This window comes from Taudactylus pleione, unplaced genomic scaffold (assembly GCF_031769625.1).
Source record: "Taudactylus pleione unplaced genomic scaffold, aTauple2 ptg000154l, whole genome shotgun sequence".
Classification (NCBI taxonomy): Eukaryota; Metazoa; Chordata; class Amphibia; order Anura; family Myobatrachidae; genus Taudactylus; species Taudactylus pleione.
In genome coordinates, this window is record NW_028284556.1 from 7,754,826 (window position 1) to 7,775,861 (window position 21,036).

Consider the following 21,036-nt stretch of genomic DNA (forward strand, 5'->3'; position numbering starts at 1 on the left):
ATTGGACTTGTGCCCAAACCAGTTTGAGATGCCAGAATAGGCTTGAATAGTTTGGGCATCTCTATTGCTGACAAGAACAATCAGGACTATGTGAGCCTAAGTGTGCTCAGGCCATAAAACACACACCCACCTTTCCTTTTGGGTTGCAAATACATGATTACAGTTATATAAATATATTCCCAAATTAGTTCAGGATAATATTTGTGTATTTTCTGTTTATTTTTCCAGATTTTTAACATTGTGTTTATTCGGATATAGTTCTATGAGCTCATTGTACATACAAATGCAACTGTCACATATCCACAATTGAAACCAATCAACTCACTGGGAATTGGTGACATTGCAGAGGCACTGGGGTAAATAATTATATCCTGCAACTTGGAGGCATCAGTGGCAATCATTTAAAATGCAAAACCAACTTGGTTTTGCCTTTCAAATCATTGCCACTTTAAAACATGAGACAGACTTGCTGGAATGAGATAATTTTCTTATGCATCTTATATTTGTTTTCTAAGTTTTTTTTCCTAAAGTATGCTGTGCATGTAACTAAAGTTGACAGGTGTATGAATACAATGAGATATTATGCCTTGTTGTAGGTCATATGCACATTGCTTATTTTCCATGAAACAGAAATTCTTTATTATATTTAATTAGATTGAATGGATGCTGACTTTTATAGGAGGTTACTAATTTCGGTCTTAGAAATATGCTTTATAAGCATATCTTTTTAATTAATTCTATGTCGATACTGTATAATGATTGTAGTTATTCTCTTAATGATTATTTTTTCATATGCTTCCCCACATATGCAGGTAATAATGGAAGACCCAACCTGCCTTCACATTTCAACACTAATGGAAACACACCATCTACAAGCAATGGGCGACTCAATGGACAGAGGATGATTTACGGCCCTGAAGGAACAAAGTGGGTAGGGCAACTTTTTTTATAAATTGACATGTGAATAGTTTCTATATAGTATAACTTTTTATACTTTTATCAAAAGTATATATGATTTGCTTTTATCATGAGATAACTTACTCTGGGGTCTATTCATATAGAACATGAAGTGGCTACTAAAAAATATCACTATATATCGCATCACATCGATGCGATATATAGTGATGTTTAGTAGCCGTTCATGCAGACTTACATGTCCAACGTCTTCCTGCGGTATCCGGCCCCTCCGCGATCCTGGACGCAGTGAGAATACAGACAATGGGCCTGATTCAGAGCCGGTCGCTATTTGTGGTCGTTCGTTCAAAAAAAGGGGTGGCTATTCAAATGAACCGTTCGCTCTTTGCGGTCTGTTCACGCCTCTAGGTCTGAACGAGCAAACAAAACTTGCGGTCGTTTTTTGGGAAACTACGCCCCCTGGCCGCTCGCATCCTACGTCATGTCCGCTATTTATTAGATTAATCGAGTACATCGACCAGGGTATGAGCTGCTCGCTATTCTTGTGGTTGGTTTTTGCTACCACAATTTTGCGAGCAGTTCTGGCTATAAAATAACCCAGTGACGTGGTCAATGACGCTGCTGTTTTAATTATGCACACCCATAAAACGCCCGTTTTGACCTTTAAGCACGCCTGCGATCGGATCTCCACTCCCCGTTTTTTCAAGCACTTTCCCCTGTTACCACCCACATACGCCTCTTTCTGTCACTCAAATTATCAGGCATTCGCTATTTTGCGAGCACATGAATTTCGTCCGCACTGACTGGTTCGCGCATGCGTATAACGATTCGTACGCATGCGCAGTTGGGCAAACATCGCTCGGAGCGAACGAGCGGCCGCTTACGAGCGGCTCTGAATCAGGCCCAATATGTCTGTATTCTCACTGTGCAGGTGACGGCGTACTAGAGCAGCAGGTCATGTCAGACATGCTGCAAAGGACGCTCGGCAAAAGGGGGCATAGCCAGCGCTGGGTGCCTGGCAGACAGCAGGGAAGTATGCAGTTTCCCTGCTCTGTTCGGCTTGCAGTACATATTTCGCCATCGTCAGATGGAGAATCTGAGCACGGGAGAGGAACGGAAAGCTGAGCTTTCTGTTCCTTTATGAATTGCACTCACCATACAAAAGTATGGTGATGTGATTCATGCACGAAGCGGGGGTGCCGCTAGAGAAGGAATACCCTTCTTCATGGTAACCCCCTTTATGAATTGACTAAACAGGACTTTTACTGCTCTATGAATAGACCCCTTAATATATAACGGCATGTAATATATTTTACAACAGGAGATAAAAAAAGAGCAATTTAAAATAACCATAGAACATCATAAAGTGCAACATAGGGCCTGATTCAGCAGTGTAAGTAATAGCGATTACACATGCAGTCGAACGATTGTTTGCCATTGCGCATGCGTACAAGCCACATTGCGTGTGTGCAGCAATCGCATTGTGTTTACGGACGCACAAAAGAATCCATCACAAAGTGAGTGACAGGTTGTCAGCATTTGTAGGTGGTGACGGGGGAGTGGTCGGAAAAGCGCAGACGCGCCTGTCCGTTTGAACGCTATTCCATGGTCGTGCTCGTGCATAAATTAGAAAGCTCTTTGCGTACGACGAGACTTGCAGTTTCTGCGGCTGGTCAGACCTGCTGTAAATGTGTGTGATGGGCCGATGTGCGAGGTTGAACGGATATGAGAAAGCAGCAGCGGGCGTCTTTATGCTGGCAGGCATTAGCATATTTTCGCATCTGTGTTGCGTGCAATTTCGCAGCTGCGATCACAATTGCGATCCATACTGAATGAGGCCCATAGTCTTTTGTATGTTTTTGACATCCTTACATCCATACAGGATGTAATCAGAATCCAGACGGTCACATTACCGTCAGCAGAATCCCAACTGTCAAAATACAGATGAATCCCTATGGTTAGTATTAGAGCTAGGGTTAGGTTTTGGGTTAGGCACTAGGGGAAGGGTTAGGGTTAGGCAGTGGTGGGGACAGTTAGGGTTAGGCTACTGAAGGGAACGGTTAGCAATAGGCTGCCAAATGAGACGGTTAGGGTTAGGTTGCGGGAAGGGGTGGGTTAGGGTTAGAATACTCACTAAAATTAATCGGGATTTGGCTTCCACAATTGAGACCGTTGGGATAGTCATCGCCGTGATATTGTACCCAAACCCATCCATACATGTAATGATGGTATCTAATACACGCCATACACCGATATCCCATTCTAACAATCCAGTCCTCCAATCGGTGATCATCTGTCAGGAATCAGGGAAAGTCAACACGTAGAAAATTCCTGACCCTCCTACAAGCTTGAGCCCGTGTAATTAGCACCTGCTCCCCCTCTCTCAGCACTCCTGCCCATTGCTTGCCTCATTTCTTTTATCATAATAGTAATAAAAATATGAGCAAGAAGTGAAATATGTGAGTAGTAAAAGAAATGGTTGGTGAATCAAAAGAGCATTGGAAAGCACTAGGCATAAGGTACTGGAAGAACAATTGCCGCTATTGCTGGGGAAAAGTGTTCAGAAAAATAGAAACTGTACTAGATTCCTAGGGGTAAATTTACTAAGATGGGAGTTCTATTAAGAAGTGATGTTGCCCATAGCAACCAATCAGATTCTACTTCTAATTTATCTAGCACCTTCTAGAAGATAATACCTGGAATCTGATTGGTTGCTATGGGCAACATCACTTCTTAATAGAACTCCCATCTTAGTAAATTTACCCCCTAGAGTGTACACATTGCTCGCTAGTGTCCATGTACAATGTTGAGCACACGTTTGAACATTATAGATGCACAGATATCTATTAAGTAAAGCTGTAAGGCAAGTGTATAACAGCTGGAGGGAATAGCCACCCCTCCCCCTCACAGCTCTCACTGGCAGCTGTCTGCTAGACATAGTCACAGCCTCACTTCACCCCCCAGCCAGCATTTCATGATGCTCAGGGCTGGTCTTTGAGTCCTGCCAGCATATGGAATCAGTAACAACCACACACACACTCACGACAACTCCACTCGCAGTGCTCACCACTCCCACTCGCGTGGAGAGGTTAAGGGGATGAAAGAGCTGAGAAAGATGAGAGATGGGGGGCAGGGGGACGGAGATGAATAATAATAATTGGAAGAGTGGGAAAGTGATGAAAGAGAGAAACAGAAAAGGGTAGGGGAAAGGTAGTTACAGAGATGAGAGATAGACAGGAGTGTATGTATGTGGGTACAAAGATGGGAATATGGGGAAGACGCTTATTAGCAATTGGAGCTGGCACCCCCCCGGGAACTAGCCCCAACCCTCCAACATGACCCCTTCCACCTGGTACAAAAAGCTCTGCTCCAGGACTTCCCACCTAATTAATGATTGCAGACACCCGTGTTGAACTAGTTAATAGATGAGACAGGTGTTTCACCACAGGTGTCTGCAATCATCAATTAAGAAGGAAGTCCAGGAGCAGAGCATTATGTACCAGATGGAAGGGGTCATGTTGGAGGGTCTGATAACCTCGCACCCCCCTCCTCACTCTCAACAACCTTCACATCACCCTTCACTGCAGCTTTACCTGTAACTGACTGTCTCTGAGCTGTATGAGCCTGAGATGCTGTCAGTGCACTCCGGCGGTCCCTGGGATGCTGTCTTTGTGATATGGCGCTGACTGGGATGTTTTCTGGGCAGTATGGGGGTGACTGGGTGCCCTCTGTACTGTATGGCAGTCACTGGGATTCTCTGTGTGCTGTCTAGCATTGTGAACACCAGTATGTCACACATGGTTGCTGTTGTCTTTTTAGTGTGGGAGCCATTATCTGTCAGTGTTAGGCATATACACCAGGACAGTGCAGAAAAGTATTATGTTTTGGATTATCACAACTTTTACCCAGCAATGCGATGGGTTGCCAGAGACCATGCACCCATTGCTAGTGTGGTGGCAAACTGCAGGCAGACCATGTATTCACAACAGGTGCGTCATTACATCCCCTCATACACTTGAACACAGCCCCTCCACCCTTACCACCACACACTAATTATGGTTCCCCCCTGTCATATTTTTCTGGACCCGCCACTGAATGTGATATATTATATTTCATGCTTGTTAATGTTATTACATAACTAGTTAGGGTTCCCTTTTCTACTCTCACATCATTAGCATAGTGCCATTGTGTTTTACATTAGAACAGTTAATAGACTTGTCTTTTTATAATCATCTAAAGCTGGATTATTTTTACTGCCTGAAATTGTAGTGTTGTTTTCCTATCATCAAAACATGTGTCTTTAGTGGAACAGTATGCAATTTATGATATAGTGGTCTAGTAATGGTGTTTTATTATCATAGGCCTTATTATAATAATGGTGTGTTAGTGCTCAGCTTGCATTTAATCACTGCCACTCCTGCTACTTTCGGAGTATGTATTTATATGTATAAGGAACATTTTATAGTTTTTGTGTGCCATGTTGTACACAATCCGTTTCCTAGAAGGCAATTTCTAAGAATGTAAACTTCATGTACATAGGGCCTGATTTCAGAGATGGACGGATTTGCAAAGCCGCACACAAGCAGCTGTGCAATTCCATCCATCTCAGATGCAAATGTAGAAGAAGGTGTCAGACACCTCTTTGCTGCATTTGCGATCCCAGCACTGCGACCGACATCACAGGCTTGGATCACCATCGCAACCATGGTCATGATGGTTGATCCTTTGGTCAGGCTGCTGGAGCTGAAGCTCAACGCAGCTTGACTGGGTGCTGATCACTTAAGAGGCCAGGAAACTGCATCCACTGACGCAGACCCTGGCCTTGCAGGTCTTGCACAAGTGCAGACCCCATCGGAGATGCAAAGTGAGGGGATAGGAGTTGAAATGCAGGGGCTGCATCTCAGAAACACTCTATTCTTCTGGAGAGAAATCAAACATCTAAAGTAACGTGAGCTAATTCACCTTTTTTGACATATATTTGGTGTTTAATAGTTTTGTATACTGCACAATAATATATTTATATAATTTGCAGAATATATATGTTGCCTTTACAGTTTGATTGATTTCAGGTTGTGGATTTAAATCGTGGACTGGTTTTAAACCCAGAAGGACGATATCTACAGGATTCCCAGGGAAAGCCCCTACGCATAAAATTGGGAGGAGATGGACGTACCATTGTCGGTAAGTAAGCACCAGATTTAAGATAATAATATGAATATTAGGATTGGGCGTTCACAAAATTATATTTGCAAAAGTTTGCAACAAGGAAGTCCCCAGTGGTAAGTATTTATATATATATATATATTATATATATATATATAAAATCATGGTCGCCGACATTCAGTAAGATCGGCATGGCAGCGTGTGACCGGTGCAAGGGGGTGGGGCCGGACAGTTTACTGTCAGTCGTGGGTGGAACGGGGGGCGGGGCCACATGATCGCGTCATTTTGGCCCTGCCCCCACTACACAATGCCGATATTACAGGCATTGTGAAGCAGGGCCAAAATGACGCGATTTAGCATGAATCACGTCACAGCCCTCCCCTGCTTAGGGGGTTTCTCAGGTTATTGTGGGGGGTCGGTGGCCCCGGGAGGCTTGCCTGCCTTTCCGGGGAGTCGGGAGCAGCACCCGATTTTCAGGAGGCTCCCGGCCGAATCGGGAGGGTAGGAAGTATGATACATTTGTAGCCCTAAACTTAACCTTGAACTATGATAGTAGATGTATGATTATTAAATGTTATATTGTGTAGGAATAGACATTAAGGGCCTGATTCAGCAATTGAGACTACGCTCGTAGACGGCCGATTGTTGCCATAAATTAGCCACTGAGATGGCATACACAGCTTGAGCTCTCACTGCGTACCGGAAGGACTGACCTTGTGCAATTGTACGTGAGGCTCCGATGATACTCAATGTTACCGATGGTTTCACAGACTTGCAAGGTATTACGGATGTGAGTAAGGGGAAGTGGGCGTGCTTATGTTGGGCTGCGACGGCACAGCGATCGCAATCATTAGCATATTTTTGCAGTGGGTCTGCGTGCGTAATCTGCTGCGATAAGTAATGAATCAGGTCCTAAGTGCCAAAGAGGTTGCACTACAAACTAATTACAAATATAAAACAAAAAAAGGCATAAAAAGATTTTTATATACAGTTACACAAGGAGAAGGCACTAAAATACTATTATTAATTCACATATACACATAATACACACACTTGTATACAGTACATACATATATTTATGTAGTACTTTTTGTTTTATTTAGTACTGTTTCTTGTAATTATAGATTTGAATGGCACTCCAGTTGTCAGTCCTGATGGTTTACCCCTCTTTGGGCATGGAAGATTCAGTAAGCCTGTAGCAAGTCCCCAGGACAGACCAGTTTTGAGCTTAGGAGGGAGACCTCTCAGGGGTCTTGAAGTGGCAAGAACAACCAAACCACCTACAACAAAGATTACAACTACCCGTCCAACTACTACAACCCTTCCTCCAACAACCACCACTACTACACCTGAACCAACAACTGTTGAGCCAACTACTGAAGAACCATTATTACCTACCTGTCCACCAGGCTCTAATTCACAGTATGATGAGGAAGGAAATATGATCATGGGACCTGATGACAAACCTGAATGTTACACAGAAGGTAATTATCACATGACATTGATGGTTTATTATACTCTACATTGTTCTTGGTAGTAGAGTAAATATTGTTAGTGAGCAATTTAAAACAAAATAAAAAAAACCCTTGTAGCTCAGGTCATCATTTGTTTTAGGGTTGATCTTAGCATTTGGAATAGTAGGCACATGCCGAGTTGTGGCTGGGGTAAGGAGGTGACATTTTCCCAGACATTATGTATATTAAAGGTAATGTCTTCCATGAGCAAAACAAACAAAAACAATTAAATTAGGCAATGTTGAAAATTAGCTCATTATATTAGACTGGTATTATTCTGTAGTGACATTATAATTTAGAATACAGTCTATTATTTTTATAAAATACTTATAAACCCTATATAAAAGACCCAGCTGTAGTATCTAATGAAGGTGTTAAACAGTCTCGGTTTGCACTGATATTTTCAGAACTTGAAATTGTTTCTTACTTATGCAGGCTACAGTCAGGTGCATAAATATTGGGAAATGTACAGAATTTTCATATTTTGGCCTCTATTCACCAACACAATGGCTTTGAAATGAAACAAACAAGATGTCCTTTAACTGCAGACATTCAGATTTAATTTGAGGGTAATTATATCTAAATCATGTGAACGGTGTAGGAATTACAACGGTTTCTATATGTGCCTCCCACTTTTTAAGAGGCCAAAAGTAATGGGACTATCAACTCAAAAGCTATTTCATGGACAGGTGTGGGCTATTCCCTCGTTATTTCATTATCAATTAAGCAGGTAAAAGGTCTGGAGTTGATTCTAGGTGTGACATTTGCATTTGGAATCAGTTGCTGTCGACTCTCAATATGAGATCCAAAGAGCTGTCACTATCAGTGAAGCAAGCCATCATTAGGCTGAAAAATCAAAACAAACCCATCAAAGAGATAGCAAAAACATTAGGTGTGGCCAAATCAACTGTTTGGAACATTCTTAAAAAGAAAGAACGCACCGGAGAGCTCAGCAACACCAAAAGACCCGGAAGACCATGGAAAACAACTGAGGTGGATGACAGAAGAATTATTTCCCTGGTGAAGAAAAACCTCTTCACAACAGTTGGCCAAATCAAGAACACTCTCCAGGAGATAGGTGTATAAGTGTCAAAGTCAACAATCAAGAGAAGACTTCACAAGAGTGAATATAGAGGGCTCACCACAAGATGTAAACCATTGTTGAGCCTCAAAAACAGAAAGACCAGATTAGAGTTTGCCAAACAACATCTAAAAAAGCCATTACAGTTCAGGAACAACATCCTATGGACAGATGAGACAAAGATCAACTTGTACCAGAGTGATGGGAAGAGAAGAGTATGGAGAAGGAAAGGAACTGCTCATGATCCAAAACATACCACCTCATCAGTGAAGCATGGTGGTGGTAGTGTCATGGCGTGGGCATGTATGGCTGCCAATAGAACTGGTTCCCTTGTATTTATTGATGATATGACTGCTGACAAAAGCAGCAGAATGAATTCTGAAGTGTTTTGGAAAATATTATATGCTCATATTCAGTAAAATGCTTCAGAACTCATTGGACGACGCTTCACAGTGCAGATGGACAATGACCCGAAGCATACTGCAAAAGCAACCAAAGAGTTTTTTAAGGCTAAAAAGTAGAATGTTATGCAATGGCCAAGTCAATCCCCTGACCTGAATCCGATTGAGCATGCATTTCACTTGATGTAGACAAAACTGAAGGGAAAATGCCCCAAGACCAAGCAGGAACAGAAGACATTTGCAGTAGAGTCCTGGCAGAGCATCACCAGGGATGAAACCCAGCGTCTGGTGATGTCTATGCGTTCCAGACTTCAGGCTGTAATTGCCTGCAAAGGATTTGCAACAAAGTATTAAAAAGTGAAAGTTAGATTTAGGATTGTTTAGTTTGTCCCATTACTTTTGGCCCATTAAAAAGTGGGAGGCACATATAGAAACCGTTGTAATTCCTACAACGTTCACCTGATTTGGATGTAATTACCATCAAATTAAATCTGAAAGTCTGCAGTTAAAGCACATCTTGTTTGTTTCATTTCAAAGCCATTGTGGTGGTGAATAGAGGCCAAAATATGAAACTTCTGTCAATGTCCCAATATTTATGCACCTGACTGTATATATCAGCGCCGCAATTTTCAGATTCCACCATGCCGATCTGATCCTCCGATTGACAAGCCATACCGTCGATCGGTTGGCATCAAAGACGGGCGAACCGTCGGAGAATCAGGGAAATTCTGGATGTTAAAAATCCCTGATTTGCCGATCCCGATAATTTTTTGGTTGAGATTGGCAAATCAGAGAAATCCAACATGCTGGATTTCCCTAATCCCCCGAGCCAGTGGCATATGTATGCCACTTTATACAACTTTTTGTTGCAATAATACTATGCGGCTTTATACAACTTTTATCATTTTGTTAACAATATGCATTCTGCAAAATAATATTTTTTTCTTATTCATAACTATGGTTTAGGTGCCATAAGCAGCAGAATCTGTTATTTTGTAAACTTTCTGAGCAAGCTAGAAAATGTTATTTAACATCTAGTCTGATTTATTTTATTCATATATTTGTGGCATGCTTTTCCTTAACACATTGGGAATTTCAATGGAGTTCCGAACCTTTTTTTATCAATCTGTGCAAGTTAGGAGAGATCTTCATGTAACGAAGGGGGGCTGATTCAGCATTGCACGCACGTAATTGCAAGCAGCCCCTTCGATGCCTCTACCTGATTGACAAGCAGAGGCATTTAAAAGGCATGCAGAGGCGGGTCAGCCAGCATTCCCAGAAAGGGGGGCATGTCCGCCCCATTTTCCGGGAGTGGCAAAACCAGTTTCCTGGCCTTGCAAGCTGGCCAGCCTTTAGTAAACTGAGGCTTACTCAGCTGACTGGCGGCCCGGAGCCGTCTACCATCGCGACCATGAACCAATAATGATCGCGATGGTGATCCCAACCTGCGACCTCGGTCGCAGTTCTGGGATCTCAAATGCAGCAGGGGGTGTCATACACCTCCTGCTGCATTTGCATATTAGCAAGGATGGAATTGCAAAGCTGCCTGTGTGCAGCTTTGCAACTCTGGGCCTGATTCAGAGCCGGACGCGCTGACAAGAGCGCTCGCTCTGAATCAGGGCCCTCCTACCTAAAATTGGAGAGGCCTCCTGGCCGCTCGCATAGCTGTGGGTGACCACCCACAGCTTATGCGAGCGGCCAAAAAGATGGTTGCGATGATCTTGAGCAGCCAAAATGATGGTCAAGACCATCGCGACCTTCGGGCTTGCGACGAGACCCTGCTTTTGCTTTTGGCTCTATCAGAGCCAAAAGCACTCCCACTGACATCACTTGTGACGGTAGGCGTTCCCATAGGAATGCCTCCGTCTGGGCAGCAACTCCCCCAGCACGCCCACCAAAGGGGGCGTGCTGTCACTCACCATCGACAGCACGCCCCCTTTGGCGCGAGACCCATAGCGACGGCTTGGCCGTCGCTATGCGGGTCTTGCGCATGTGCACGACGGAGCTCCCTCCGTCGTGCACATGCGCACTAGGGCACTATCGACCCGCTTGCGAGCGCTGAGGTCTAAATCAGGCCCTCTGTCCGATGCTGAATCAGACCCAGAGGCAAGCAGGAAGCCACAGATTGAGGGTTAAATAATGGAAAAAGCAGGGTCTTTACCAGTACAGAGTAGTGATGTGAGGCTCCTATAACACAGAATGTGGGAAGACCTTGATGAGAGATGCACCAATTACATAAGTAAAATAGCAGATCCATTCTGATGGTACGTATACAAAGAGGACAGTATTACAAGGGTGGTTCAATAAATAAGGTAATTTATTTAACTCGTGCATATACTTATAATCAATAGTATGTCCTTGGTACAGATTATTGTACAACATAGTCCCCATACTTGTCTAAGCATCTGTTCCAACTGTACACCAAGGCATCTATCCCGGCATAGAAGAAATCAGTGTCAAGGTCTTGAAGCTAGGATATGGTGGCTTGCTGAACATCACCATTGGTTGCGAATTGCCTTCAACCAGGTGCTTCTTCAATGGTTCAAAGAGATAGGAATCACTGAGTGTCAGGTCAAGGCTGTAGGAAGGATGGTTCAGTAACTCTCAATGGTTGCGCCATAACACTCATGCGTGTGGTTAGCCGAGTGTGGCCTGGGGTGATTGTGCAGCAATACGATGCCTGTTCGCAGCAACCCAGGTAGTTTTTGATAAACTGCCCTCCGCAACCGGCTCAATGTGTCATAATAGCGGTCAGCATTTACAGTATCTCCCTTGGTGAGGAAATCAATCCCTTGGTGAGGAAGCATGTCCTTGTGGTCCCAAAACACGGTCACCATGACTTTCTTTGCTGATGGAGTTGTTTTGAAATTCTTTGAAGGTGGAGATGATGCATGTGTCCATGTCATGGATGCTCGCTTCGTCTCCGGTGTCACATGATGCACCCATAATTCATCCCCTGTAACAATATGCTGCAGGAACTGCGCTCCCTCCTCTTACTACTGCATCACGTGCATAATAGACAATTTCATTTTATTGGCTTTGTCAACTAATGTGAGTTGCTTCGGTACTCAGCATGAACACTTTTTTCTATACCCCAGTTGCTCACGAATGAGATGTTCAGTTCATCAGCAATATCACTAACTTGAATGCATCTGTCTTCCTGAGTCAGCCCCTAATGCAGCACAAATTGTCATCTGTGGTTGACGTGCTTGGCCAGCCAGATTGCTGCTCATCTTGAACAGTGCACCAAACCCAAACCTGTTTTCATGACGTGACATTATTACAGTAAACTCCTACAAGTTGGCGATGAATTTCAACTGCTGATGTGCCCTTTAGATGCAGAAATCTGATCACACTATGCACCTCAATGCTTGACCATGTTTTCACCAAATCTGTCATCTTACAACTGATGTTGGGACAGTATGACTGATATGAGGTGCAGTCTAATGGCCGTGAGGGGAAGCAGTGGTCTACCTGCTCTGGCCTGGTGGGAAATTAGAATGAAATAGACAACATTACATATGTGAGAAGTCTTGTTACCCTATTTATTGAATCACCTTCGTACATCGGCCAATGGACAATGCAGATCCCAGTTTCTTGTGACAGACCTCATTTATTCGGCACTAGAGTACAGACCCCATTTTTTAGTGGGTACATGACAAAACAGCCTTCGTTCATTATTGCATACTAGCAATTTGGACCCGGCGTATACAAGGTCACCCCAGCCCCATCCCTATCTCCTGTGATACTTACCCTGTGCGTGTGCTGCAGGGATTTCCTTTCTCCCACCGCCGCAAACTTGTCCGGTCTCTGTTGTGGCAGTGAGAGCCGTTTGGGGCGTGTGTGTGTGGAGGCGCCCCTGCTCCCACTGTGCTTACTGATCTCAGGATAGGCTGTAGCTGATTCTTATATAGATTCACTCTCCAAGAATCCCACTCATTAGGTATATTTCTTTCTTTCTTTCTTTTTTTTTAAAATATTTTTATTGAGGTTCTTCATAGACAAGTACAAAGAGACAAGACATAAGAATGTCATAGTCATCATAATACAAGCAAGACAAACGGTAGTTTTGATTAATAACAGTAGTAATAGAATATGATTTGTTACCAAACTCCGGGGCAGCTGAAGGAAATAGAAACACAGATTTCCCATATACTAAATTAGTCCCGTCTGTTGCATACACAGAACTGTCTAATCAAAATTTCAAAGTAATACTATAACTAGTTGAACATTCTCTCATAGCAATAATATGTAGAACACAAATATTATGATATTATAAAAAGATCCCTGTTGAACTTATCTACATGTAGTAGAACATAAAAAGACATACAAAAGGGAAACAATACAATACAATGAAGAAAACACATTAGGAAAGTAAGGAAAATAGGGAGGGGAGGGGTTAGAAGAAGAGAAATAAAGTATTCAAACATTTCAATACACCTGACATCATTGTCTCTATAAACAGAAAATAGATATTAAGAAGCAACATAGTTTAATTGAAAAATTGGCTCAACATGTCTATGATGACATTGTTAGCTGCCTAAGAAGAAACCATTCTGTTGACTCAAGTAATTGGAGTACCCATGTTTGTTCAGCTGTATCTAACGAGTCAATATATGGTCCCCATTTCTTATAGAATCTGGTGACACCTTTCTCAACGTCTGGCAAGGTGGACTGCCTATCGTAATACATTATACGCATCAGAGTCTGAATAACTTCCTGTACAGTAGGATGACCATTAGTAGTCCAGTGTCTTAATATCACTTTTTTGGCCATCGTTACCACTAGAGTGGGGAATGGTGTAAATATCGTCTTATCTGCATCTAATTGCCGAGCCAAAAATTTGCACACAAAAGTGCTAAAGGGTCAGGTGTAAGAGTTAAATGTAAAGTTTTGTTCAAGAACAGTAAGGGGTAATTTTACAAAGAATCAAGTTTGGTCGAGTTTTGTTTTTTCTAAATACTCCTTTCTGCCAAACTCACCCGAACAAGCAGCCTGCACATTTCAGTGACATACTGTATGTGTAAGCTGCTTGTGTGTTGTACCTGTAAAAAACGGGTTAAAATATATTATAAAAATTACGTAGGGTCCCCCCCCAAAAGCATAACCAGCCGTGGACTTGTCAGCCAGTCTTGGTTCCTAAAATTATGGGGAACAAAACGAGTAGGATTCCACTGTAATTTAGGTACCAGCACCAGGTTGCAGGGCCAGTACTGGTTTTAAATATAAGGAGGAAAAAATTGCGTAGGGGTCCCCTTATATTTAAAACCAGCACCGGATCCAAACCGGCCGGGGTGTAATGCCACAGCCCAGCGACCCTATTACCGAGTCTCCAGGGCCAAAGCATTCTCACCCCAAGCCGGTCAGGCTAAGCCGGGGATCTCAGGGGATGTGGGAACCCCGGGAAAAAGGGGTCCCCCCTCTCCCGAAACCCCAGGCTTGGTCTGAAGCTCAGGGCTGTGGGTACGAGGGTAATAAAGTGGAAAATAGTAGTAAACTATTGTATTTTACAGTGGAACTACAGGTACCAGCATACCTGCCCTTTGGCACTTGGGTAATTACAAGTGCCAGCACACGCGCACCCAGGGTGAGTTTCTGAGTACCCAGAAACCCCCCCTGATGGACCAAATTTTATTTTGTTAGAGACGGAGACAGCACTGTCTCCGTCTCTGCACTGATAGCAGCCACGACGGAGCTGCCGCGGATCTACAGCTACAGACAGAGCGCTCTGGTTGGCAGAGCTCTCTCCCAAGTATACAGCAACAGCGGGCGTTGGGCAGTTAGCGTGTCTCCGTCAGTCCCTGCTGTGCTGTGATTGGCTGGCTGTGAGGGGGCGTGTTGGTGCGGCGGCAGTAGGAGGTGGGGCAGCCGCTTGTCTCCCGGTGTATGTCGTCATGCTGTGTGGGTGGTCAGGTTCCGTGAAGGCCACAGCTCTCAACGTGTGGTCATCGTTCTGGCGCAGCTACTCTGGGCCTAGCTCAAGTCCTATGTCTTCAGGAGGAGATCGCCGAGAAGGAGCTGCTACGCATGCCGAGCAGCAGCAACTCCGCTCACATGGGCTCCGGCGGTGACCCACCTCCTCTCTCCTCAGCCCTCGGGAACTATACTGATGTTTATATGTGTGTGTGTGTGTATGTATGTATGCTATACATAAGTATGCGTGTGTGTGTGTATATATGCTGTGTACATGTATGAATGTATGCTGTGTGTAAGTATGTATATATGTAGGTATCTTGTGTGTAAGTATACTTGTGCGTGTATGTATGCATGTATTTATGCATGTATGCTGTGTGTAAGTATGCTTATGTGTGCGTGTCTGTGTGTACGCTGTTCATGAGTATACTAAGTTGCGTGTGTATGAATGCTGTGTATATATATATATATATATATATTAGGGGTGAGCGGGTTCGGATTTCTGAAATCCGAACCCCCCCGATCCGAGGCCGATCCGAGTCAGGCTCGACTTTTCCCGTCTGACTCGGATCTGAAATCGAGGCAAAACGTCATCATCCCGCCTTCCGGGTTTCGCGGGTTTTGGATCCTATATAAGGTACCCGCGTCGGCGCCATTTTCTCACTCGGCTGTGGACAGTGAAGAGGGAGGGTGGGAGTTAGGGCTGGCTGGGCTGTGTAGTGTAGTGTAGTGTAGTGCAGAGTAGTGTTGTGCTGTGCTGTGCTGCGCTGTGCTGCTGTTGTCCACTACTTCAAAGTACATAGGGGCTGGCTGTGTTGTGCTGTGCTGCTGTTGTCAATAGGGGCTGTGTCCACTACTTCAAAGTCCATAGGGGCTGGCTGGACTGTGTTGTGCAGTCAGTTGTCCATAGGGGCTGTGTCCACTCCAAAGTCCTGTGCAGTGTCCCAGTCCTAAAGGGGTGCTGTAGTGTTGTCCAGGGGGTGCTCTGTGCGTCAGGGGTGCTCCCCCCAAGTGCTAAAAAAAAATATTTTTTCTGTGTTTGTGAATTGTGTGCGCAGTAGCCGCACGTGCATCAACAAAGTAGTGTCAAGCGTGCGCATGTGTCATAAGTAAAGGGCCGGCTGGCTTGACCGTTAAAGGGTGCTGTAACCTCCAAAGTACACTCCAAACCAAATAAAAAAATATTTTCTGTGTTTGTGAATTGTGTGTGCAGTAGCCGCACGTGCATCAACAAAGTAGTGCCAAGCGTGCGCCTGTGTCATAAGTAAAGGGCCGGCTGGCTTGACCATTAAAGGGTGCTGTAACCCCCACAGTACACTCCAAACCAAATAAAAAAATATTTTCTGTGTTTGTGAATTGTGTGCGAAGTAGGGAAAGATCAAGAACCACTTCATCCTAGTGCTGAAGCTGCTGCCACTAGTCATGACATAGACGATAACATGCCATCAACGTCGTCTGCCAAGGCCGATGCCCAATGTCATAGTAGAGGGCATATACAACCCCAAATGGCAAAGTTCAGGAAAATGACCTTGAAAAAAACATTTAAATCATCTGAAGAGAAACGTAAACTTGCCAATATGCCATTTACGACACGGAGTGGCAAGGAACGGCTAAGGTCTTTCCCTATGTTCATGACTAGAGGTTCAGCTTCACATGACGATGGAAGCCCTCCTCCCGCTAAAATAATCAAACGAGTTAAGCTGGCAAAAGCACAGCGAAGAACTGTGCGTTCTAAGAAGATATCACAAATCCCCAAGGAGAGTCCAAGTGTGGTGGCGGTTGCGATGTCTGACCTTCCCAGCACTGGACGGGAAGAGGTGGCTCTTTCCACCATTTGCACGCCTCCTGCAAGTGCTGAAAGGAGCACCCACTGGCCCTCATTCAGAGCCGTACGCTCTGAGCAGAGCGCACGCTCTGAATGAGGGCCACCCTCCATAAAAATGGAGCGTCCCTCTGGACGCTCGTATAGCTGTGGGTCACCACCCACAGCCTATACGAGCGTGCAGTTTGATGGTCGCGATGGTCGTGACCATCGCGACCATCGAAACTGCGAGCCGGAGCCTGCGGTTGAGGTTTTCAACCGCAAGCCCCGGAGTGATTTTAGCTCTATCAGAGCCAAAATCACTCCCACTGACATCACTAGTGATGTCAGTGGGCCGGCTTCTGACGGGAGGCGTTCCCATGGGAACGCCCCCGTCAGGGTGGCACGCCCCCGGCACGCCCACCAAAGGGGGCGTGCTGTCAATCAACATCAACAGCACGCCCCCTTTGATCAGACACAACGAGCGAAGGAAAGTCCTTCGCACGTCGCGTCTGGCGCATGCGCACGACGGAGCTCCCGCCGTCGTGCGCATGCGCAGAGCACAGCATCGACCCACTTGCGAGCGGACAGCCGCTTGCGAGTGGGTCTGAATCAGGCCCACAGTCCACTTGCTGATATGCAAATTGAAGATGTCACTGTTGAAATACAACAGGATGAGGATACTAGTGTAGCTGGCACTGAGGAGGAAGTTGGCGAGGAGGATTCTGATGGTGATGTGGTTTGTTTAAATCAGGCTCCGGGGGAGACAGTTGTTGTCCGTGGGATGAAAAAGCCCATCACGGTCATGCCTGGGCAGAAGACCAAACATTCCACCTCTTTGGTCTGGCAATATTTCTATCCAAATCCGGACAAAAACTGTCTTGCCATATGTACCATATGTAAAGGTGAAATAAGTAGGGGTAGGGACGTTAACCACCTAGGAACATCCTCCCTTATACGGCACCTGCAGCGCGTTCATAAAAAGTTACTGTCAAGTTCAGAAACTTTGGCTAAGACCGTAAGCAGTCCAGGGACACCTAAATCCCTTTTTCCTGTTTTATCCAAGGAATCGGTGGATGAGGAGGATGAGGACGACATCTTGCCTCCGTAGAGCCAGTTTGTGCAGGGACACATTAATTGCCAGCTTATTTTGTGGGGGCCCAAACGAACCAATCATTTCAGCCACAGTCATGTGGCAGACCCTGGCGCTGAAATGATTGGTTTGTTAAAGTGTGCATGTCCTATTTATACAACATAAGGGTGGGTGGGAGGGCCCAAGGACAATTCCTTCTTGCATCTCTTTTTTTTCTTTGCAGTATGTACTGTTTGGGGCCTAGTTTTTCAAACTGCCATCCTGTCTGCCACTGCAGTGTCACTCCTAGATGGGCCACGTGTTTGTGCCGGCCACTCGTGTCGCTTAGCATAGTCATCCAGCTACCTCGGTGCAATCTTTTGGCCATAAAAACAATATTGTGAGGTGTGAGGTGTTCAGAATAGACTGGAAATGAAGGTTATTGACGTTAATAATTGCATAGGAGCAGAAAAACCCACAAATTCTGTGATTTAAGCTGTTTTTATGCTTTTTTTAAAAAAAATACAGATCCAAAACACAAAACCCAGAACCCAAAACACGGAAGGGTGGTTTTGGCAAAACCAATCCAGATCCAAAACACGAAGAAAGATCCAGATCCAAAACCAAAACACAAAAAGTGGCCGGTGCACACCCCTAATATATATATATATATATATATATATATATATATATATTTATTTATTTTTTGTCTCTTTAAGCCTGCACTCCACAACAAACGCATTGCAATGGCCCTGGTGCCATCTGTAGTATAAAATAGTCAATGTATATGCAGCAAAACACAGCGGCACTTACGGGTCTTGTAATAAAGAATGACGCCAACCAAGGGCATGTTCGCTAAACGTTTCAGTCGCTTAGACTTTTATCAAGAACAGTTCTTGGTAAAAGTCTAAGCGACTGAAACGTTGAGCGAACGTGCCCTTGGTTGGCGTCATTCTTTATTACAAGAACCGTGAGTGCCGCTGTGTTTTGCTGCATATATATATATATATATATATATATATATATATATATGGAAACCCCCCCTTAAAAATCCTGCATTTGCCACTGGCCAGCAAGCGGCCGGCGCCTGTACCTCCACTGTAAAATAAATAGTTAAATAAAGACACAACACACACCGTATACAGGAAAAGTTTATTACACACCTACCTCACTCACACATACTTACCTGCTGCCAGATGTTCCCATGTAGAAATCCGTGAGGAATGACCTCCAGGCTACTCGTTTTGTTCCCCGTAAGTTTAGGTACCAGGACAGGCTGATAAGTCCAGGGCTGGTTATGGCTTTTAGGGGGGGACCCTACGTCATTTTTTTATATAAAAAAACCTTTACATTAGGTATACAAGCAGAAACATTCACAAATCACACTGATCTGTGTATGCTTCTGGCAAACTCGCAGCTCAGGAGGTGGTCTATTTGAAACTTCAATTTATCAGTGAGTTTGCTACAATCTCACTCGAGATTGTAATCTCGATTCTTAGTAAATTTGCGAGTTGCATCTTTTTCATGTAAAGTACTTCCTAGTTAGACCAATGGGGAGTTTATTCGAGTTTGCAATCTCACATGAGAGCTCACTTCCAAACTCGCTCGAGTTGCGAGTAGGGGTGAGCGGGTTCGGATTTCTGAAATCCGAACCCCCCCGAGCCCCCCCGATCCGAGTCCGATCCGAGTCAGGCTCGACTTTTCCCGCCTGACTCGGATCTGAAATCGAGGCAAAACGTCATCATCCCGCCTTGCGAGTCTCGCGGGTTTTGGATCCTATATAAGGTACCCGCGTCGGCGCCATTTTCTCACTCGGCTGTGGACAGTGAAGAGGGAGGGTGGGAGTTAGGGCTGTGTAGTGTAGTGTAGTGTAGTGCTGCTGTTGTCCACTACTTCAAAGTCCATAGGGGCTGGCTGTGTTGTGCTGTGCTGCTGTTGTTAATAGGGGCTGTGTCCACTACTTCAAAGTCCATAGGGGCTGGCTGGACTGTGTTGTGCAGTCAGTTCTCCTTAGGGGCTGTGTCCACTCCAAAGTCCTGTGCAGTGTCCCAGTCCTAAAGGGGTGCTGTAGTGTTGTCCAGGGGGTGCTCTGTCCATCAGGGGTGCTCCCCCCAAGTGCTAAAAAAATAATATATTTTCTGTGTTTGTGAATTGTGTGCGCAGTAGCCGCACGTGCATCAACAAAGTAGTGCCAAGCGTGCGCCTGTGTCATAAGTAAAGGGCCGGCTGGCTTGACCGTTAAAGGGTGCTGTAACCCCCGAAAGTACACTCCAATCCAAACCAAAAAAAAATTATTTTCTGTGTTTGTGAATTGTGTGCGCAGTAGCCGCACGTGCATCAACAAAGTAGTGCCAAGCGTGCGCCTGTGTCATAAGTAAAGGGCTGGCTGGCTTGACCGTTAAGGGTGCTGTAACCCCCGAAAGTACTCTCCAGTCCAAACCAAAAAAAAAATTATTTTCTGTGTTTGTGAATTGTGTGCGCAGTAGCCGCACGTGCATCAACAAAGTAGTGCCAAGCGTGCGCCTGTGTCATAAGTAAAGGGCCGGCTTGCTTGACCGTTAAAGGGTGCTGTAACCCCCAAAGTACACTCCAGTCCAAACCAAAAAAAAAATTATTTTCTGTGTTTGTGAATTGTGTGCGCAGTAGCCGCACGTGCATCAACAAAGTAGTGCCAAGCGTGCGCCTGTGTCATAAGTAAAGGGCCGGCTGGCTTGACCGTTAAAGGGTGCTGTAACCCCCAAAGTACACTCCAGTCCAAACCAAAAAAAAATTTTTTTTCTGTGTTTGTGAATTGTGTGCGCAGTAGCCGCACGTGCATCAACAAAGTAGTGCCAAGCGTGCGCCTGTGTCATAAGTAAAGGGCCGGCTGGCTTGACCGTTAAGGGTGCTGTAACCCCCGAAAGTACACTCCAGTCCAAACCAAAAAAAAAAATATTTTCTGTGTTTGTGAATTGTGTGCGCAGTAGCCGCACGTGCATCAACAAAGTAGTGCCAAGCGTGCGCCTGTGTCATAAGTAAAGGGCCGGCTGGCTTGACCGTTAAAGGGTGCTGTAACCCCCAAAGTACACTCCAGTCCAAACCAAAAAAAAAATTATTTTCTGTGTTTGTGAATTGTGTGCGCAGTAGCTGCACGTGCATCAACAAAGTAGTGCCAAGCATGCGCCTGTGTCATAAGT

General features: G+C 44.8%; 1 protein-coding gene across 1 annotated transcript in view; it reads left to right on the forward strand.

Annotated features, from left to right (window-relative positions):
* FNDC1 (fibronectin type III domain containing 1) overlaps positions 1–21,036 on the forward strand; it is a 205,760-nt gene that overhangs the window by 100,345 nt on the left and 84,379 nt on the right. The window contains exons 10-12 of the mRNA XM_088474480.1: positions 813–931; positions 5,985–6,096; positions 7,203–7,562. Coding sequence (XP_088330606.1) covers positions 813–931; positions 5,985–6,096; positions 7,203–7,562 — 591 coding nt within the window. The remainder of the gene's footprint in view (positions 1–812; positions 932–5,984; positions 6,097–7,202; positions 7,563–21,036) is intronic.